A 22,498-nucleotide genomic window follows, 5' to 3' on the forward strand; every position below is an offset into this window, starting at 1 on the left:
TTTGTTCAACATTAAAAAGTATTTAGTTAAAAGTATCCTTTCCATCTTGCCTTCTAAAATAAGTCTGACCCTCATTTTCCAGTCGACAGTGGCTGTCTTTGTCTGGGTCAGTAGCTTGGCAGTGTCGTGGTGGTGGGCCGATCGCATTACAGGTCTGTTGAGCAGAGAGGAATCAACAGGTAGACCTGGAACGCCTTCATGGCGAAATCAAACCCGGTGGGTCATCTTCTGTATAAAGAGGAAGTCAAGGAGGTCCTCGCCCCCACCCTGCTCTTCAAACCCCCACTGAGGCATTTATAGACAGGGACGCTGTGGGAGCAGCCCCAGGGTCCAGTCTAGCTAAATACAGCTATCATTGTGGGAGTAACGCGATTCCTGCCTCCATTAGTCTATAGAGACATTCTTCAGTGCACTCAACCAACCCAAGCCACTAAGTCTAGATGATGCCAAAGTGATCTCAAAGCCATTTTTAAAAGCAAGATTTAATGAAGAAATGCAAATTCTTAAGTTTCATTTATATTTATCAATTGCTGGTGCATATGAGGTGCCCTGCAGAGTTTTAGACCATCTCAATGCCCTCTGTGTGGAATGCACTTTGCCATCTTCAAAGCCTCTTTGTTCACTGCTGCTATGTTTTCCCTGACCTTACGGAGCAGAGCAGATAGCAGCTTAACGGACAGAGAGAGGAGGACATGGAGAATAAGGGGGTGAGAAGGAGGAAAAACAATAGGGCTTTGTGGCCAGCCACCCATTTTGATTCTCCATCAGTCTGTGGTCTGTTTCTTACCCTAATACCATTCTGCGACACACAAAGCACAGCATTTCATTATGTGTACAATTTTAAAATCAGTGTGCTCTTCGCTCTTTCAGGTCTAAATTGTAAGTTTGTCTACGTTTATGAAATTATTCATATTCTGTCACAAAACTTGATTACACTTGAATGATTAAAATTCTTCTTTGTATGTCTGTCAAATTTCTTAAAACTGTAATTCAGTAAATTCCTCTTCTGTCAGCTCGGCATCCTGTGACCAATTCATTTTAATAGCCCCTCATGAATTGAAAGGGAGACACTTCTCTTATATTCTGTGTGTTGCTTATCCTTGGTCCTCATGTATTAAACATAGTACATCTCTAACAAAAAAAAACTGTGTTGACTACAGAGAGAATAATAAACTGGACAGCTAGTGTTATCAAATAAAATAGTTGCATACGCAGGCTCATCTTCTAGAGCACTTTCAGTTGTACATATATTTTGGAACGGTTTAAAGTTGTCTATAAAGGAAGTATTTTGCATCCCCCCACATGTTCATCTATCTTTAGCGTTGTTGCTAGCTGTGATAAATTCTGTCCTGCAGAAGTGTGTGAAAGCATTGATGCATTTCACACCAGCACCCACAGATTCATCATATTTATGCTCAAAAACCAACAGAGCATGATTCATCTTGATATAATGTCACAAAAGTCCTTCCTGTTTCCACTATTGTTGCATAAGTCAATCATGGCTTTTTTTGATGGTGCTGTCATCTTTCAGTGGCTCCCACGGTAGCCAAGAGCGCAGCCCAATTAGGATGCATGAGTCATGAATAGGTACTAATATAAGGCTGGATTTTCCTTGAAGTGTCTCTCAGTCTAATTAAGGAGAGCTCAGTCACCATAGTTTGTTTGAAGTTCTTTTCTAACTGTGTAAGACGAAGGTTCCTTTGGATGTATTCACTGACTTGCATAACAAAAGCGCTCTCTTCCTGTACAGACCTGCAGCAGTGTGATGTTGCCTCTTAGTTCTCAATAAAAGTATGAGAACATTTCCAAAGCGAAACAATTAAAGTATCCTAAGAAAAGAGAACCGTTGTGAGGAACATGAGATTGTGTTGTAGTGCTGCCCTCTACTGGCCATCACAATCATGCATGTTCTTTCACATACGTTCCTATACTTGTTTTTCAAGCAAGGTTTACTTTGTGCGCTTTGAACCATTCTGTTTTAATCATCAGGGCAGGTGTCCTTTGTGCATATGCAGCCAATCAGAACCTGAGCTCTCAGCTGAAGAGCATGAGGAGGCTGGTGAAGAGTAACCTGAAAGACCTGCACACCTTCGCCAATCAGACCCCTGCAGTGAGTAATACTACCAGCACTATTACACTGGGATGGGCGGACGGATGGATGTAGATATCATTATATTTGGTTGCAGAAGTATTCATCCAGTATATGTTTTTGTGCTCTGTTTGGTAAATACATTGCTGTGTTCTCTCAACTGCAGCAAATTGATTACCTGATCTCCAAGTATGACACCGTGAAGCACTATGTGCTGCATGACCTGGAGAGTAAGTGTGTTATCGGCCATCTGGAGTGGAATGGAAGGTGTTTCTGAGGTGACGACTCATGTTGTGGTTTTTCTTCAGATGTAGGTGCGATCTTGGGTGGAAGGATACATGAGGAGTTGGGAAAAGACGTGCAGCCCGCCCTCAATGCGGCTCTAAGCATGACTGGAAGTATGTCACTCACCTTTGTGTTTTTTTTTCTATCTTTTCTTTTTTTTCACCTTTGCTGGGAAAGCTATTTATCATAATATATCATATATCACGTGAGAATATAATGTGGATATTCAATACGTTGTTTTTGGTGGTGTCTTATTTCACTGTTTTGTCTTTGATTTGTTAGTTAAAGTGGAGAAAGCCATTAAAGGTAAACTGTAATAGACTCTTACTGGTCCTCCCCATATCTATCTGTAACAAAGTTGTGATTGACTCCTTATATCTTCCCGCAAAACCTGGCCCAGTTATTTTCCCATGTGTTTTCTTAAATCCTTCCGTGGTGGAACCTGCCCATCGTGTGTCTTAAAACCAAAATGAAATGCACTAAAAGATACAAAGCCGATCTTACCTCGATGGACAACATTTAGAGCATTTTTAAATTAAAGATGCATGTGTGGATTTTAGATCCTTAAAAATTAAGCGTGCCTTGGTTATTGTCTACTACAGTCTCTGTTTTTGAACAGTCTCTGCTTGCTCGTTTGTTTCCTCTCTTAGCAATGCGAGACACTAAGGATGCTCTAGAGAATGTGAGTTTGACCTTGGAGACTTTGCAGGAAGGAACAATCAAACTGCAGGGGAACCTCAGCCTGGTGCGGGGCAGCCTTAGCAACGCCCTCAACGATCCTGTCTGCACAGATGTACGATCATCGGAGATTTGTCGCAACATACGTAGCACCCTCCCCAAGCTAGAAATTGCAGCCAACTACTCATCGGTACTGAAATGATTTTTTAGCTTCTCTTTCAACATTCTAACCAACATGGTTCACAACTATTTTTTTTGTTGTTGTTTTTTTAGAAAAAACATTGTTTTGTTTTTTTTGTTTTTTTTTCTTGTAGTTGTCTGATGTGACCAACCAGTTAGACAAAGTGAATGAAGTTTTAAAGACTAATCTTGGGCAGATTGTGGAAAAGGTATGATTTTCTCAGGTTTCTTCTGACGTGTTTGCATAGATTCAGAACATAACATTATCTATATATACATTTTATATATATTTATTTCATATTTATTTATATCAGAATGATTTCTGAAGGAAATATAAGAGCCTTGCTCACTCTTTCACCTTTCCATCTGTGTCGCACAGGGCTTTGCATCATTCAACGATACTCCCAACTTGGTAACAGATCAAACCCGAAATGTTGTAGAAGGTGAGTTCAAAGATTAAATGTAGACTAGAATTCTGATTATGCAGATTGATGCATATACACACATACTAATAACATATACATGTTTATGCTAGAGTTCTAATGTTATCCAGATCAAATTAATTTAAACTTTGCCTTACTAACATAATGTAATCATTTAACTGATTTAAAGAACATATTGCTTGAATCGTAACATTTAGCATTTGTCCATTCCTAGCAAGGCCTGTTAGGACACATACAATAAGGCACTATTTTCTGTAAATAGCATAATTATGAAAAGTGTTTTACACACAAATATTGTCGCTAAATCTGCACTGAAGCATTTTCTAATACCGTTGTGGCTTTGCTGTAGGAGTGAAGGTTCTTCTGGACGACATTGGATCGAATATCACCGCTTTTACCAAGCTTTTTCCAGTTCACAGCACTCTGACCAACTTCACTAAAATGATCTCTCACACACACTCACAGATCGAGGACATCTACCCTCAGGTCGATCAGATGGATTTCTACAGGTACTTCAGAAGACACAAGACAGAAACTTTCCCTGCAAAAAGTCTTTCATGTGCCCTTGACGTTGTTCATAATGTTTTCATTTTCAGGTGGATCTGTTGTATAACCCTGTGCTGTATGGTTGTGCTTATCCTGGCCTTTAATTTTCTGGGTTTGTTGTGCGGTATTCTGGGATTTGATAGGCACGCCACTCCAACCACGCGTGGCTGTGTCTCTAACACAGGAGGCAACCTGCTCATGGCGTGAGTTTAAGTGTGATATCAGTCTTCAAACCCATCAAATGGATGCGATATACAGCCCTGTCTGCACTCATTCACACACTCTTCCTGTCTCTCAGTGGTGTGGGCTTCAGCTTCCTGTTCTCCTGGGTGCTCATGGGAGTGATAACAGCTCTGTTCTTGGCGGGTGGGAATTTAGAAAAGCTTGTGTGTGAACCTTTCCAAACCCGACAGCTGTTTAAGGTAACAACACTGCTTCGGATGTTTTCGCTTTCATTAAAAGCACAAGATGTTTTTTAGATATTCTCAAATCGTGCTAGAGAAAAGGATCATAGAGGTTTACATGAAATTGTACATTTATGCAGCTTGGGTGATGCTGCCATTACAACAAAAAAATAAATAAGAAACCAAATACTAAGACATTCTGAAATTCATGTTTTTAATTCAATAATTATCAACATTTAAAAAATATGTGTGTGTGTGTGTGTGTGTGTCTCTTTCTCTTTCTCTCTCTCTATATATACAGTATGTGTGTATGTGTGTATGTGTGTGTGTGTATATATATATTATACTTTTTAACCCACTTTTAGTGGGTTCAGACAAATATTAACCAAATAATACAAGTTAAGTCAAAAGCCTGCTTGTCTCAAATAGGTCTCATTCATTGTGATCATATTGTGTGTAGGTGATAGATACACCCAACTTGGTCAACTCTGCTTGGAGAAACTTCATACCAGGATATTTGTACAATGATCCTGAGATGGACCTTACAGCGTATTCTCTCTACAGGTAACCTTGTCATGAATATCTAATAAAAGTGAACACTTAAATTACACTATAGTAGTGTTAGGTATTGGTGATATCAGCACAATTTAAAAAAAAGTAGTCCAGCAGATGGCAGCAGAGAATGAAATGTTTGATTTTTTTTTTTTCTATCCACTTTTGCAGTAATTGTAAGGACAACAGAGGGATTTACTCAGCTCTTCATCTGGATAAGATCTTCAACATCTCTGCCTTCTTTAACACCAGTGTTGTGAGTCGATCGAGGCTCTGTTCATGTTCACAAGCAAATAATTGAAATTTATATTTTGTTATTTAACGGCTCTTTTATCCAAATGAGGACAATATGCAAATCATACCCAACTAAATTCACACATACATTTAAAGTCCCTCTCTGAGATTAATGTTGTTGTTATTATTTTTTTGTTTTTAAAGAAGATATTATCTTTCATTTATCATGCATGTGCCCATTTTTTTGTTTCTAAAATAATGGCACCCCAGATGCCAGGACATGTACAAACTCAGGCATCCTTCTTATTTATTCAGTTCAGTTTCTGGGGTAATGGATAAAAAAAAATACATAAGTAATTGTCATGACCACAGATGTGTGGATTGTGTCTTAAAGTAAATACACACCATTCACTGGTTTGTTGAGTAACACTCTTGGAAAAAAAATGAACAGTATGTTTTTCCAATCCAGTGTTGTTTTTCTCTGTGTTCTCTGGAACTGGAAAAAAATATTTTAAAACATTTCATGCATAACCATTTGAAACATTTTATATAGAGCATCTATAAATTCCTTCACTAAAGCAGAAAGAGTTTTGTTTTCACTTAAAAGCCATCAAGCCAGCAGTATACACACAGGATCCAAAAGTTTGAGACCACAATAAATAAAACATTCTAGGATTTTTATAAAAATGTAAAAGAAAGAAAATCATGTGAACTGCTTTGGACAGAAGGACAGATGTTTGTGCTCTCAATGAGGCATACTCTAGGATGCTTATTAGATTTTCTTGATCATGAGTCATGTAGGGAAATATAATGATCAGGTGCTAATTGAAATAAATATTTAAATTAAAAATGTTACAAAATAATTTTTATCATGTAGAATAGTGATAAACAATTGAAATTGGACATTTAAATAAAATAGCATTTTGTATTAATGGGTTATGTATATGTATTCTTTATTTTTTGCCATGTTATTATAGATTATATATTTTTATAAAATAGAGATAATACAGTTAAGTACATAAAAATGACTAAATTAATCTGTTTTGGTAATAAAGTTACCAATGGTCCACCTGGCCTGACTGTATGCTGTAGAAAATTTCCCCATGACAGTCCATACAGATTTCCTTAACTCATGTCAGAAGGTTATACAGAGCCTCTTTTCTGTCTGCAGTACTCCAAGGATGTGTCGAGGAAGTTTGAAGGGATGAAAGTGGACCTGCGTGGCATCATTCTTCTGGAGTCAGAAGGCAAACAGAATCTCATCAGCTTCACTGAAACTGGCATTAATGAGATTGACTTTGCTGCCTATTTGGAGGAGGTACATACTTTTAAAACATTTCAACCATAGGTTTTGCAACCATGTGCTGTGGGTTCTCATGTGTTTCTGCTCATCTTTTTAGGTTAATAAAGGGGTGACTCGCATTGATCTAGCTGATTTCGCCAGTCAACTTGATGCTCAAGCTGATCAGTTGGTAAGATTTATGAGAATTCAGTGTCCTGGTTAGTCCCTGGATGAGCTTTTCTAGGGCTAATTCTCTCTCTTTTGCAGTCTAAAGGGACCTTGCAGACCTCATTAAAGGGACATGCTAATACTATAAGGCAGATTCACGTTCAACAAGTCATCCCACTGGAGCAATCCATGGTAATCTATCCCTGTCTCACTGAGGCTAATTTGATAACGGTTTTATTCATGAATGGTTCTGTTCTGTTCTTTTCTTATCTATAAGTGGTACTGATTGCAATTAAAAACTTGAACACTTCTGAAAGATTTATTTTCCTATCCTGACTGATTTTCAACAATGTCTTTTTTTAATTTTCTTTTAACACATTCAACTTGGTTTATTGCTTCCAAGAAATATGTGAAAGCAAGGGTAAGCCTACCAGTAATAGCTGCATAACTTGCAAGTTATTTGCTCCTTTTTCTGTGATAACATCATGAGAAGAACAGCAGCATCATCCTACTATTTGTTTTTAAATTTACAAATGTGTACATTTGAATATTTACAGATTCAAACATTTTCTGTCTATATAGAGGCATCAAACTGAAAACTGTGATGTTTTCATTTGTTTTGACACCATTGGTTAAAGCATTTGCATTGGCAAGACTGGAACATTTATTTTCCAATGCTGCTTTACCAGTTAAATGTGATCTGTATGAGATGTGAATTATAAAGTTTGTAAAATGATTCCTACTGTATGCCAAGTGCATCATATACTATAACAGTTTAATGTGCATGTGATGCATGTAATGCAACTATCAGGTTGCATGGCATTTTGTCACCCTGCTGATTCCCTCAAACTGTCATTTACCATTTTTGAACCTTTTTATAAGCATTTCAGATTATACATAATTTGGGAATGATTTATGCTTTATGCATCTATTATCTTTCTTATTAAAGAGCACACTTAATCAGAGCATCAGACTTCTGGAGAGGACGTCCTCAGACCTGCCTGTAAGTTGTTTGTTTTAAAACCAATAGATGCATTTCAGAATTGATGCATTTCTCATGAGCAGTAAACACATTGGTCTTTAGGTCCGAGTTAGAGACGTACTAGCAGCCGTTGATGCTGCCCAGTACCTAATTTCCCAAAATGCAACATTGGTGATCAATCAGGTAATGTGAAAGAAAAACCGTCTGGATGATTGGTGTTTGGTTTAATGTAATGACAGTTAATATATACTCAAACAGGAAACCGAGAAATACAAGCAGACTATTATTAGCTATTTCAAGCAGTATATCGACTGGATCAGAACATCTGTGAGTATTTTTAATTGTATTATCTATCAGAAATAGTATTAATGTTAGATTGGCGGTGCTTGGTCAATTCTTCTGCATTGTTTTGGCCTGAAACCCTTGTTTTGCCGCCTCTTTGCAGCTGGCTCTGGAGGTCGCTACCTGTAAACCACTCAGCAACATTGTGGACACGGCCGAGATCCTGGGCTGCAGTTTCCTGCTGGATTCAATGGTAAGATGCCCATCAGCACTAGAACCGCTATAACCATATATTTTGACATCCATGAAATAAAGAAAGAGTGAATGATAATTCATATTACCAAAGCTTAAAAGAGTACAAAAGGCACTGAACAAACAGCATATAAAAAGAGCAAACTACTTATTCACTCCTTTGATGCATATTATGAATACATTTGCCAAATCAGCACATGACAATAAATTCAGATCATGTGACAATAAAGGCTGGAGTAATGGAAATGCAGCCTTTGTGAGTAGGAGACTTCTTTCATAAACTCTAAAACATATTACAGACCCCAAATTTTGGAATGGTAGAATGTATCAAAGGCAGCTTAGGACTTAATGCCAAAAATGCATTTTTGTTGTAAGAGTAGGAGGGTTGATAATGTGTCTTGAAAAAGAACACCCAGTCAGGGCAGGATGGGCTGCACTGCTACGCTTTTGCATGTGTGTGGTCAAAGCCCCTTGGGTAGCCGTAAAGGAAGGAAGGGGGTGCCAGGTTTTATCTGAAATTATAGGCAAGTGTGTGTGGGATTTGTAAGGGGGCAGGGTGTTTGACCCAGTCACACAAATCCATGTGCAAACTGTGAATGGGACCCTGTGTGTTTTACCCTTTCCACTTTACACCACTGCACATGTATGAATAACACCAAAGCAGTGGCATTCTATGATTGGGATCAGCTTAACTGAAGTGATCCACTGGAAAATTTACCTTTGAATAGGATAGGATTTCTATGTCTATGTCAGTTTTTTTTTCCAGATTTTGCTCAGCCTGGGTGCTTTTTTGCTGGATTCAATTCACTTCAAGTTTATTTGTATAGCACTTTACACAATACATGTGGTTTCGAAGTAGCTTTACAGAAAATGCTTGTTAAAATTAGGATGGATTAAGAGATGAGTGTATCAAAGTAATGTCCAGGTATGCAGTACAGTAATGTTAAATAAACAACACAAGGATAATTTTTGACAGTCTTGTATGTTAATCCAAAACTGCTATCATCTGAAGTCTTTGTAAGTCGCAGTCAGTCGGTTTTTTCCCGTGGCTGGGCATGTTGCATCCAGTCACCTACTATATATAAAAAAAAACTTGCAATGCTAGAGATTTTTCAGTATTTTGAATTTTGTCAGAACAAATAAGTGTATGCAGAGTGGAGTGATCAAACATGCCATTTATGGTTAAGCAGAGTGCGGTTTTTGGTTGGTTTTAATCTCATGTTTATTTGTTGCAGAACACATTCTGGTTTGGATTGGGCTGTTCTACACTGTTTCTGCTCCCTAGCATTATCCTATCTGTCAAACTTGCCAAGTTCTACCTCAGAATGGACACAGAGGATGTCTATGATGAGTGAGTATCCCAAATGCACCAAACGTGTGATTGCTATTTAGCACCCCAATGATTACAGTTCTCTAAACAAAGTTCTGTGGCGACAACGCTCAGAGAGTTTAGAGTAGTATTATACATAGTAATATTACTGTGTCTTGGCGAAATAGATCTGCTGTGTACATGCATCCACAGACATGCTGCTGTGAGCGTGTTAGAAATACAGCTGCTGCATTTATGTCATATATGAAATGACCCCTCGTATGTAGCATAAATGAAATCTCCCCAAAGCAGATCTATATAGGTGAGGCTGAGGGAGCCTTTGAATGTTAAAGCAGCGAGCTCACTGGCTGAAAATAAACCAATCAGCTGCACAATGTGAGTAATGTAGTTATATTAGATTGAGCTAAATGTTCCCCATCTAGGGATTCATGACAGAACTTTGTTTGATTTAATATTGTTTAAATATAGTTTTAATCTTCTAACAAAAATAAATTAAATGACCAGACACCGATATGAATAATATGCTTAATATATGAAAGTGCAAATGTCTCATTCTTTTCTTTCTTTTGCCCTGAGTAGTTAATAAACCTTTTTTTTCTCTCTGTGCTCCTTTCTGTTTCTTTTCTATGTTCTTTCTAGTTCCTCTGTCTCGGGGACTTGGCATTTCACGTTATGATAACCATTCTTGCTATTTCCATCTTTCTTCATCCTTCGTCTTTCTGTCCAGCACTTTGCACTTTATAAGAGTTACATGTACATATTGTACAAACAGTGTTTTGTTTTAGCATTTTTCAAGCATTCATGCGTTTACAGTCGAGAATCATTGCGATTGACAAGTCACCAAGTGTCTTGATCAGAGACGTCCATTTTGACATCCACGTGATGTCTCTGTACACCACTACAGTGCATCTCTGTAACATTTTTGCTTGTCTTGTATCTTTTTAGCATTGAGACAATTCCCATGAAAACGTAAGATGTTTTTTCCCCTCCTCCTTTTGCTGTCGACTTTACTGCTAAAACGACATCCCTTTCCTGTTCTGTACATAAAACTTTCTGCTTAATGGTGCTGGTTTAAGCTCTAAGCCTTGGAATGCTTCTCCGGTGAAGGGCGCTGCTTGTGTTGGTGTGTTATCTTTGAAGCTCCCTTGTTTAACATGAAGGGCTGTTAAAACAGAGACCTTAAGAGCACACCTTAAAACTATTGCTGTACATTTTACGAGATAAAATTGCAATTTATACCGTTTCATACTCTATCTTGCGCGTACATTTTTTCAAGAACTCTGTAAAGTTGTTTATAGTCGCATGCCATTTCTCTCATGTCACATCATGTTTTGTTTGATTTTTGTCTATGTAATGTTTTATTTCAGTATGGAAATTGGTATTAATGGTTATTATAATGAACATTTAGAAGGTATCCAAAATCCTGTAATGGCAAGGTAATCGGAACCATATCCCCGTACATCCTTACGCTAATAAAATGCATGCATTAGGGAAACCGATCGATTGAGGTGATAATTAGGCGTCAGGGCTCCGATGCATGCACAGTTTGAAATTGCCCTTTGCACAAACAAGCACCTGGGAGTTTTTGTTGTTGTTCATTGTTAAACTAGCGTTTGCATGCTGGCTCAACTCAACAGTAGTAATGTTTAGTTTGTGTTTTGCACTATTGCATGATATTTGAATTTATATTAACACTACGTGCATTACATTCTGCTGAATTTATTGCCCGACGGAATCAGCATTTTTGAATTTATTCAAATTTTTGTGTACTTGCATGGCTCATGAAATTCGCACTGGGCTGCTATGGCTGTGAATGGTCTTTCTCTCTAACTCATCGCTAATGGCATGTGTTTCAACAGCAAAACATGTAACAGAGGTCAGGATGGTGGGCTGGAATGACACGGAGCTTGTATACATAAAAACGCTATCATTCAAAGGTTTGGGGTTGATGATTTTTTTTTTTATGTTTTGAAAAAAGCAACCATTTATTTGATCAAAAATATCATAAAAGCTGTCATACTATGACCCTAAACTTTTAAATGCTAGTCAATATATTAGCCTTAGTTTAGGCTCAATATATCTTGCCAATTGTGCTAATGAAGTTTTTCACATTTTTAAGGGTGGAATTGCTTGATTAAATTAAAATAGTGATACTAGGAAATTTACTAGGAGTTTTCTATCTGGCTGATCACAGATACATGTCATTTCTATCAGGCGGTAGGACATAATGTGAGGCATTCCAAATAAAAAATGCTTACAGCACTTTTAATTATTAGCATTTGAGCTATACGTGTCATTTTGCAAGCCCGGTCCTGTTGTTCTGTTGAAGGGTTAAAGATGGTGGGAAAGCTGATGGAGGCATCTCACTGGTGTGTGTTGATTTTAAATACACTAAAAACCTAACTTTGACCCTTTGTGCCTTAAGCATTCCTACCTATGACACTATGACTCGATTCCCACGGGCCTCTGCGCCCCCGCGTCACGCCGACTGGTGACTCTGAGGACAGCCTGTCTTGTAACTACAGAAAGGTACTGAGAGCTGCAGATGGACTTGATCTCTCTCTCTCTCTCTCTCTCTCTCTCTCTCTCGCGCTAACAAACATCTTCCTCCTGTCCAAACTGATTACTTAGTATGCATTTGTTTGATTTTTGCCTAACCTTTTCTCTCTTGTCTGTGTATCCTCTATTGGCATGGACTTGTTGCATATTTATACTTAAATGGGCACATTTCTGTTTCTTTTTTTTTCTGTTATCGCAACAACTGCTTGTTTAGTTTTGCATCCCATCCTCCGAAGCGTTCCGCCTGGATAACTGCTGACATTTCCGCAAAGCTTTGTGTGAAGTGTTTTTAGGGTCCATCACTAACCACTCGCCCATATCATTGTGATCCTCCAATGTTTGACTTCAAACATTCCTGACAGCTCTGAAAACAGATAGATGCCAGCACTCACTGTGTGTTTTGTTTCTTTACCTTGGTCTAAAATCTCATCTCCCCTTCTTACGTCTCATATGCACCAGTTCACTCGTATCAGTCTTTGCCATTTATCATTCATTCTGAAACTGCTCAGCGGGTGTAATGCTGCAATATTTGTTTCTTTTTTCATGCAGTGATATTGGAAACTGGAATTAAACCTTTGTGGAATGTAAGTAGTTTAAATTGGCCTTGTTTTACATTAATCTAGTGCTTCTCAATCTTTGTGACCCAAAGGTCCCCCACTTCCCACAGCAATATTCAAAAGCCTCGTGATTTTTCCAGTTGTTTGTGATTTTTTTTTTTTTTTTTTTTTTTTTTTTTTTTTTTAGAAAAAGAAAATAATTTTTTTCCCCCCACAATTTCTACAGGATAAAATATTTTAGAGCTAGAAAATTGTGTATTGATTTAAAAATACAGTTACATGTTTTTATTATTTTATATGACCATTCCAGGTATGGAACATGGTCATAGTTCACTTAAAGTAAAATCATTAGCCTAGTTGAATGAAATCAAAAAAATAAAATCTTACAAATATATAATAAACTATATAAATATATATATATATAAGTACATATATTTAGTCATATGTTTTAGATAGTTGTCAAGGCAAATTTTCATTTAGTTTAACCTAATATATATAAAAGTATATATATATAATATAAAATAATAATGTAAATATGAAATTAAAAAAATGTAAAACTGAGCACAAAAATAAATGTAAAATGAAATGGGCAACAACAAAAAAAAATTCAAAATATTAAAAAACTATAATAGTGTCTTGAGCCTGACCACCTGGTTGAGAACCACTAAACAGAATTTTAAAAATCCTAAAAACAATATAAAATGCATTGCATTGACTAATAATTTTCTACTAATACTATGAATTTCTTCCCTACCACAGACTCTCTCTGTCAACAGCAGACTCAGCTCTTAAGAAAAAGAAACTCACATACTTGAAGCTGGGACCCGTTGTCCATGCTTCCATCACATCAAGATGACTTTTATTAATTGTTGTTTTGATCATTTTGCACCGTTATGATTATAGTACTGTCTTTTGACTTTCCCCTCAACGAGCTATTCTCTGATGTCACATCCTGTCATAGTCAGGGAGGCTACAGTTTATGGCTGTTCTAACTACTACATGTGTCTTTGTTTACAGTCATTGAGAAATCACATGTGACAAGCATAACAATGCTTTGACTGCTGCGTTCTTTTTTTCCTTGTGGGTTTTTTTTTCTTCTTTTTATAGTGCTTTTTAACATTGTGGAGAATTCAACATATTGCAGAGTCTTGTCCACTGAGAAGCCTAATGGGTTTTTATTGAAAACAGATCAAGCCAGCCACCCATGAGCCACAAATATTACTCGTAAGCAAGGATGTGTAGGTGTTCAAAAACATGCTAAGTGCTAACTAGTGCTAATTCGGTACAGATAGATGTTGTCAAGCCATTTCAAGGGTGAATGCATTGTTGCCTTTTCAGATTTTTAGCTAGTGGTACATGTTAGCCACAAGTCACAGGAGCAGGTCTTTGATTAGTTTTACCTAATTATTGAAGTTGAGATCACTAAACTACATTTGATACTGAACTGCAGTTATGCTCACTTTTGTACTGAAAATATAAGATATGATGCATCTGGATTTAGTAACACCCCTTAAAGATCTTGTTAGTTTTACCTACTTTAGCTATAGCTGAATATATCAGCTCCTAATGATATTTCACTTCCTAATTTTGCCGACTTGTACTAACAACAGTTGTTTTCCAACACATTGTTGGATTACCGTAAACTATTGATTATTGCTGTGTGACACCAAATCTTGTTTCATTGTAGGTCTCAGGTTTTAGGGCTTTTTGTTTACTTGATATAACAATATTTGTGGACATACATCTGTCGCTATGTGAACTTATTGTCAACTAAAGCGAGTGAATGTACCTCAGAGAGACATTTGCTTGTAGAGGAACAAGATAAGACCACAGAGCCCATTTACGACAACTTTTACGGAGCCTATTTAACGCTGTCATAGTCATCAACAGTTAAGCCACCAAATATTTCAACTGTTTCATGTTAGAGACGTTATGTCAGGTGCTACATATTTTTGCTCAGATCCTTCACTTATTGTGTATGTGACAGTGTTATCAGGGCCTCAGGTAAAATGTTGAACTTGATTTATATCCAGAAAGGTCCCGTCACCTCACAGTCTTACTGTTTTTGCCATACCACACGTAGCATGCGCATACTTGGTGTTCAAGCTTGCTCGAAGATGTTTAGTTGTGGTGGGCCTGGTTGTCAGTGCCGTTGGTTTTCAAGTCCATGTGGTTAGGCTGGCTAAAACTGTATAATATTGTCAATAAAATTTCAGATGAAAAACTGTGCTGGTGTTGTAAATTTCCGATTCAACTGCAGTACATACCATTCTAACTGAGTTCACAAAAGATGGATTACAAGAAAAAAGGGAGGGATTATAACAAATAAAACAAGGAAATACTTACAGGGTATAGTTTACAAGTCATATTACAGAAACAGCATAGAATAGAACATTGTGAACCACATCAAATGGGAAATTTCAAATATCTGGGACACTTTTGTCAGAGCTTTAACTTTTTCTAGCTTTGATAACTTATTCTTTAAAGATGGTTGGATATCATTCATCATCCCTTTGTGCTGTTATTATTACATTTATAACTATTTTTAAACTATATCTTATATAAAACTGTATAGTTACTGGCCTTTGTGTAAATGGGCGTTAACACTCGTCATCTGTTTCTGTCAGTTTTTTCTAGAAAAGTCTTTATGAGTTAGACAGGCTAAGAAAGACTGGGACTTGAGGAAGCCTGTAAAATGCTGGAAAGAAAGCCAAAAATGAAAGCTGTAATTGGCCTCTCGTGCAGCTACAGATCCTTTCATTCTATTTGAGTTGTTCTGGATGTTTACATTTCAATTCCTGAACCAGTACTTCCAGCTATGACTGATTGCATGGAAAATTATGGTGTGATTAATTTGTCTATTTTAATTCAGAAGTTCAGACATGCTTAAGTCCATGCATCCATCTCTTTAAATGAATGTTTATATCGTGTTTAGGGTCATGTGCCTGACATGCTCCATATCAGAGTATAATTTTTAATGCAGAACTGTCAAAATCATTTATTTTGCATTAAAGTTAATACTGTATGTATATGAAACATTTCCAATTAAAAAAACTATTTTCTATCACTTCATACCTCTTATTGTATCTTTACTGTAACTTTATCTAAAAATTACCTTTTGTACTTTTCATTCTGATGTTTAAAAAAAAATGACTTCCAATAGTTCACTGACAGAAACAGATCACATTTTATTTAAACCAACATGTTACTTCAGGCATACACTCTTAAAAAAACTCTTCTTTGCCCCAGAGAACTTTTCATAGAAGAGTTATTAAAAGAGTCTGAAGTACATTTTAAAAATCTCTTTTTGTACTTTTGTGGAATGGAAAGGTTCCATGGATGTTAAAGGTTCTTCATGGAACCAACAATGCCAAAAAAGAACCTTTATTTTTAATACCGTTTGGTCGCCGGTTCTTTTTAAGTACTCACATAACCAAAGATTAAGATTTCTTGGAGGGCATGGACAGATTGTTTCCCAACATCATAAACACAAACACAAAACGTGACTAGAAAACTAATATAGCTGCGGTGAATTATACAACCAATACTGGAAAAGTTCCAGAACTGAGATTGTAAAGGGGCGCTTTCACTTACTGTGTCTAAACATTTCCTCAATTGGTTACATATGTGTCCCTGCTTCTTACTGACCAGATGGCCAAGCAAACAATACAGTCCCCAGGCGGAAAGCCAACTTGTGGGGCAACCTCAAAATACCCTCTTTGCGACCAAACCATTTAAATAGTGGAGTCAGAAGTCTCTCCGCCAGTGACAGCGTCTCACAACATGTGGACAATCACAAGCACACTCCTGCTTATATGCTGCCTTCGTGCAGCTCTCGTCCAGAGCCAGGATCATGAAGACATCGAGCCAGGGCACAGGAGGAACGTCTGGGAAGACATGATTGAGTTCCTTACCAAAGGCACCAGAGATGAATGCAGCATGAGCGTGACAGGACAAGGCGATCTGACGAAGCTCCGCATCACTTGCCTGGGCATGGAGCGCTCCTACTGGTGCGAGTACCAGGGCAAGCCTCAGGTCTGCCGCTCTTACAATCACAACCCAGAGCATTACTTCAGGCAGATCATGTGGGACCTCCGCAAGCTGCCGAATGCTTGCCAGGGCCAGAGAGTCCTTAAGCCTCTCATGTGCAAGAGAGCGTCAGACGAGGCCCGGATGGTCTTCACAACCTCTTCCTCGTCACAAGCCAAGCCAATGGACAGGCCCTACAGACCAGGCCCGGACAGACCAGTGCAGAGATCACAACAGAGACGACGACTGCCGAGGCCAAAGCCTACTAGACCACAAATATTACAAACCCAACCAGCCAGAACTGCTCTGGACAAGCCGAATCAACCCAAAGCTGTCAAATCCACCACACAGAGGAGAATTATTACACCCAAACCTACTGTGCCACAACCAACTACAGCGGTACCCTTGAGTGAGGCCAAGAAACTTGCCCAGGACTACTGCTGGCGCTCATTTCAGGGGGTGTGTTCTTTTGTCATAGGGTGGTTCAGAAACTAAGAAAAAGGTAGGATTTTTTTTTAATTACCAAAACATTTACCTACATATAAGCACCATATTTTTAATGTAGGAGTGCCGTGATACATGAGTAAATTGAATGTGCGAGGCCTTCCTGTGCGATTTGCTTCTAGTTGTCCAAAAGCTACTTGATACTGAAGACTGGTATTGATTATGCTATTTTAATTAATTTTCATAATCCCAAATATTCACTGGTTTGTTTCGCAAATATTTTACTGCACTTTGTTTTACTTCTAGACCTTTGACCTAATTCCTTCTTGCAATATGCTGTAAACTATGTATATATAAGTGTGTGTATTTAGGTTCTCAATCTGAAACCTGTGTGCCATCTCTTTATACCACTGCAGTCAACCGCAATCCTGCAGACAACAAACCCCCCCGTTCAAGACGACTCCAAATGTCAGCATGTAGGTTTTGAACTGACGGAGAGAAATGGAGGACTTGACATGACTTTCGGAAACACCATCAATATATTCTCATGTATTGCAAAATGTACAGACTCTGATGTTATCAGAACAGACAAGATTACGCTGCTAGTTATCAGTGATTTTAGATGTTGAGCGTAATTGCTGTCTTGTTTTGTTCTCTACCTGTAAACTATATGATGAGAAACTTCATGTGTACTGAATACTATATGTGTATTAATCTTGCTGTGTTATATATTTATGAGTGCTGACCAATTACGGGTCAGCATTTCGGAAAGCTGTAGACCCACAGATCACTTAAGACTGTATACAATTTGAAAATGTATAATGTACATTAGATAGGTCTCCGTGTCTACCACATTTTATAGTGGAGTAGGGTATACTCAATGTATAAATCTTTTGTGTTTTGTTATAAATAAATTTTGGTTCTTCACCTTTAGTTTTTGTGTGTGAGTGTGACAGCAGAGGACGCTATTGTGTTAGAAAATCTTTCGTACATGAAGTGAGGGCCATGCAAACTTTTATGTACACTATATTCCATTAAAATACTGCGTTCGATGTATATTTGTTATTCTGTGTATTATCTACAGCTGCATTTTAGCTGTTATAGGTCGTTCAGTGTTGTATATTTGTGTTCGTTGTTGCGTAAAAGTAGCATTTAACCATTATATTGTCGTATTGCCTATTCTCTGAGTCATACTCTCTAAAAGAACCGATTCGCCCGACATTAATATCGTGTCAGGACTTTACATGTATTGTGAAGTTACTGCAGTCCTCAAGTCGTAACAGTTTCACAGAACATTCACATAAAAGCTAAGGAGTTTATGATGTACTGTACTCACGTGTTATGGTATATAAATAAACCAAGATATGCCATCAAAAGTAATAGCCTGCCGAATTAATTTCCCAGAACAAGACGCGCGCGAGAATGAAAAGACTGAGGGAGGTGCGTGCGCGAGATGCTCTATAAATGGCGGCCACGAACCTCAGGTGCAAAACCGAAGTTTTCGCAGCTCTCTTTGTATTGTTTTTCGAGGGGAAAAAAACCCTCGCGATCTCAAATGTCACGTCCAGTTTTTCCTGCACTTTGACGGTAATTCCGGTGAGGACATGAAACGCGTGACGGACATTGCTCTCGTTCTGGTCTGCGCCTGTATCGTGCAACAGTTCGCGCAGGTCAGCAGCCTGAGAGACAGAGGGAGGAGAGCGCAGACAGATGGGAAGGGGAAGAGAAGAGGTCAGCGCAATCAAAGCGGCCTGAAAGGGAGATTCTCGCCGGAGGATGGAGCGCGGTGCTCGTGGCGCGCGGCGCGAGGGGACGATGCGTTTGTTTTGGGAGTCACGTGTAAAAACGGGGAGAAGACTTTCGGCTGCGAATACGTAGCGAAGCCCACGGCGTGTCGACAGTACGCATCCAACACCAGAGCGTACTGGAAACAGATCTCCCGCTCTCTGAAAAAGCAGAAGAGATTGTGTCGCGACTCTACGGCGATGGTCAAAGCCGGTATGTGCCGGAGCGCGCCCGCGGAAGCGCACTTCAGACTCGTGGACACGCGTCCCTCCTCCAGAGCCCCGTTACCGACCACCGCGGGGAACGATCACTGTCCTGACCGGATCGAGAGGCTGAGAGTGGCCGAAGAATACTGCAGCAGCGCCTGGTCTTCACTTTGTACATTCCTCTTATTGATGCTTGAGAATGATGAATGCCTGTGAAGGACTTACCAGCAGCGCTTTAAAGTAACTCTACATAAATACGGCCATCGTCAAAAAAATAATGCATTTAATCCAGAAGCTGGATTTTCATACCAAAATATGAAGCAGTGTAGGCACATTCACATTTTGTTTTGCATAATATGAAAGCAGTTTGGTAAGAAAAAATAGAATAAAATAAGTGTTTTTTTCTGAAACTGCGCACATGAAAATAAAACATCACATGTGGGGAGATGGGCTTCACAAAAAAACGATGTCCGAAGAAACGTATCAAACAATGTATAAAAAGTGTAAATGTTTATTTGAAATGTCAAAATTGAATAAAGTCCCCACTATGGAAGAAAAAAACTAAATGTGTATTTGTATGTTTAGTCTAGACACACATGAGTGAAATGAAAATGAAGTGACCCGTTGGAGTTTGTAGTCGTACTGAGTGATCTTCAGAATAAATCGTCTACGTTTTTTGTTCCCTTCAATAAGCCTAACGTCTTATCTTTCTTTACTTGAATAGCAATGTTCAGGGCAGTTTGGAAAGGTTGTTACAAGCATGGAAACTGGCAAGTGTAGAACTTAATACTTTGTTCTTATTACTTTGACCCAGATAGATATCAAACCTAATCCTGATGATGGAGGTATTTAACTCCGTGTGTGTGTGTGTGTGTGTGTGTGTGAGAGAGAGAGAGAGAGAGAGAGAGAGAGAGAGAGAGAGAGTAAACTCTATGTGCAAAGTAGGAAACTATAAGAGACCATAAAAAACGTTTTAATAAAATAAAAATACATTTTACATAAAATGTTAATTAAATAAATGATAATTAAAAAAAAATAAAATCAATGTTATCTTTTAATAAACATATATATATATAATATATATATATATATATATATATATATATATATATATATATACACACACATTTAACATTTATTCAAATCTCTGCATCTCTGCTTTATTTCAGGTGAAGAGTGGCTGTTTGTTTTTGCATGTATTTTCAAGTAGAAACACTGAATGACTCTGCTTTAAACCCAGATTAATTACTCCAACAGTGATCATTGCATTCCAGCTCAAACCATGTGCTTCTTTCCTACTAGGCATTGCAAGAATTCTTGGAAATTGTTATTCTGCAAGTTTCAGCGGGTGAACGAATGCAGCACAGAGCCCATATTCATTTAAAGTTCAGAGCTGGTCGGAACAACATGAAAATTAAAAACCTAAATTAGGCTTAATGTTATCATTAGCTATTTTTAATCATTGTTTGGCATAATTGCAACTTAATTTTGTTGTGTTACAGTTCGCTTTTTACAGAGGGTTTGGATATGTTCTATGAAAGCAATAAATTACTGTTTTGAAGCTTCACATATAAACATATTTCAGGATGCGGCTCTCTCTACAACACAAGTGGTCAGTCATGGACCAAACATCCAAGCACTCAAAAACTGATTTTAGCATCTTGTGGGATTTGGTAGCCGTACCAGCCTGTGATTATGAAATTAAACACATTCACACATGTTGTGGCCTCCCCTTTCCAAAAACAACATTCCCACCAAAATTATGAACACGTTCAGAATCCATTATTGCAGTTTGTTTAATGTTTTCAATCTGTCGTTTAAAGAAAAGCAACAGAAACGTATATCTGGACTTCTAACTTGCAAGAACGAAAGCTCAAAAATGAGCATGTCAAATTTGCACACACAGGACAGCAGAACAGCAGAGGGAAATACAAATGCAGCCAAAACTGCATAATTTCGCCCAGGGATAACAGATATTCACACGAAGAATTGATTTGCCTGTATAGTTCCCATAGAAATAACCTATTGTTACGTGACATTTAATAATGAAAGAATAACAATTGCTCAGATTTCAGATCTTTGCTCTTTTCATTTATTAATGAAGGTGTGGTTCTTAAGTGTAGGATGCCAGACGCTTTTTCTCCCACTGAAGCTGATTCAAACACTGCTCTCATGTAACCTCTCAAGGGATTCCTTTACTTCCTGGTGGGTCCTGGGTGTGGTTTCGCTAAGGGTTTCCATATGGCCTGAGGTGGGCTGATCGCACGCCCTGACATTCAGAACACCCATTGGCTAAAATAATGACCTTAATAAAAGAGTGGAGCCCTCAGTAGAAATTAGGGGCTTTGTGCTGAAAGTGCCAGCTTTGGGATTTAGTAAAGCGATTTAGAGCTTGTGTCCACACACACACACACACACACACATTCCACATATCACACATAACAGAATGCGATCTTATAAAGGTCTCAGCATCTTTGTAGCTCATACTGTGTTAAGAGATGTAATATCCAGCTGTACACTGCGCAAGCAAAACAAAAGAACGATTATAAATAAATTGCCTTATCTCAGTAACCCATTTATTATCAGGTTGAGGCAAACACTTTACATTATATATAACAGTATCCAGTGTCGGTGGTAATGCATGAAGTAAAAGATTACATTTCCCAGTGGGCGATTGACGCTGAAAAGTATTGACGTTAAAAAAACAGGTCAAATATGCAAATTAAACTGACGTTAAAACTTTGACATGTCCTTGATTTGATGTAAATTGAACGTCAAACATATTGACCATCATATGCATTAAACCAGTTTGAGCGTGGGATTAACTTTGCATGGAAGAAATTGCCTCCAAACCGAATTGAAAATGATGTGCAGCATTTTGGCCTTGAATAATTACTTGATGATCTTGAATAATATCTGATGTTAAATTAATATCAATTTACCCGCCGGGTTAGGTTAAATTACTCATTAAATTTCCCCAAAAAACTTTCTACAAAATAAGCAGTGGAATAATTTTAGTGAAATCATTTTTTTAAAAGTATGTATTGATATGAAACCACAGTATGCAAATATACTGAGGTTATGGAATAAAAGGTTTTTCATTTTCACTTTCAAGTTTCGTTTGTGAAATTTAATTTAACTGTAGCATAACTTACTTTAGTCTAATGATGTTAACGCATATGTAATAATATTAAAACTCATCTCAAGAACA

The 22,498-nt window shown here is 37.9% G+C and overlaps 2 protein-coding genes across 10 annotated transcripts in view; both read left to right on the top strand.

The window, feature by feature from the left end:
• The window catches only part of prom1a (prominin 1a), a 44,979-nt gene extending 26,756 nt beyond the window's left edge, over window positions 1-18,223 (top strand). For 2 of the 9 annotated variants that reach the window (XM_043257447.1, XM_043257452.1), the window contains 24 exons: window positions 1,990-2,110; window positions 2,256-2,319; window positions 2,398-2,487; window positions 3,025-3,242; window positions 3,367-3,441; window positions 3,612-3,675; window positions 4,025-4,184; window positions 4,272-4,424; window positions 4,520-4,643; window positions 5,086-5,189; window positions 5,349-5,433; window positions 6,583-6,729; window positions 6,812-6,883; window positions 6,961-7,053; window positions 7,265-7,282; window positions 7,811-7,864; window positions 7,946-8,026; window positions 8,102-8,170; window positions 8,289-8,378; window positions 9,613-9,728; window positions 10,653-10,676; window positions 12,133-12,236; window positions 12,816-12,850; window positions 13,583-15,048. In XM_043257447.1, the coding sequence (XP_043113382.1) occupies window positions 1,990-2,110; window positions 2,256-2,319; window positions 2,398-2,487; window positions 3,025-3,242; window positions 3,367-3,441; window positions 3,612-3,675; window positions 4,025-4,184; window positions 4,272-4,424; window positions 4,520-4,643; window positions 5,086-5,189; window positions 5,349-5,433; window positions 6,583-6,729; window positions 6,812-6,883; window positions 6,961-7,053; window positions 7,265-7,282; window positions 7,811-7,864; window positions 7,946-8,026; window positions 8,102-8,170; window positions 8,289-8,378; window positions 9,613-9,728; window positions 10,653-10,676; window positions 12,133-12,202 (2,092 nt within the window). In that variant the 3' untranslated portion in view covers window positions 12,203-12,236; window positions 12,816-12,850; window positions 13,583-15,048. Of the gene's footprint in view, window positions 1-1,989; window positions 2,111-2,255; window positions 2,320-2,397; window positions 2,488-3,024; window positions 3,243-3,366; window positions 3,442-3,611; window positions 3,676-4,024; window positions 4,185-4,271; window positions 4,425-4,519; window positions 4,644-5,085; window positions 5,190-5,348; window positions 5,434-6,582; window positions 6,730-6,811; window positions 6,884-6,960; window positions 7,054-7,264; window positions 7,283-7,810; window positions 7,865-7,945; window positions 8,027-8,101; window positions 8,171-8,288; window positions 8,379-9,612; window positions 9,729-10,346; window positions 12,237-12,815; window positions 12,851-13,582; window positions 17,355-17,712 lie in introns of those variants that run through there. The other 7 variants (XM_043257450.1, XM_043257453.1, XM_043257455.1 and 4 more) reach the window with 6 other exon arrangements.
• Window positions 18,224-18,355: 132 nt separating this feature from the next.
• Window positions 18,356-19,853, top strand: fgfbp1a (fibroblast growth factor binding protein 1a). The gene has a single exon (XM_043257458.1). It carries the CDS (start codon window positions 18,661-18,663, stop codon window positions 19,501-19,503), a length of 843 nt encoding a protein of 280 aa, XP_043113393.1. The 5' UTR covers window positions 18,356-18,660; the 3' UTR covers window positions 19,504-19,853.
• The last annotated feature ends 2,645 nt before the right edge of the window (window positions 19,854-22,498 follow it).

This window comes from Puntigrus tetrazona, chromosome 14 (genome assembly GCF_018831695.1).
Source record: "Puntigrus tetrazona isolate hp1 chromosome 14, ASM1883169v1, whole genome shotgun sequence".
Lineage (NCBI taxonomy): Eukaryota > Metazoa > Chordata > Actinopteri > Cypriniformes > Cyprinidae > Puntigrus > Puntigrus tetrazona.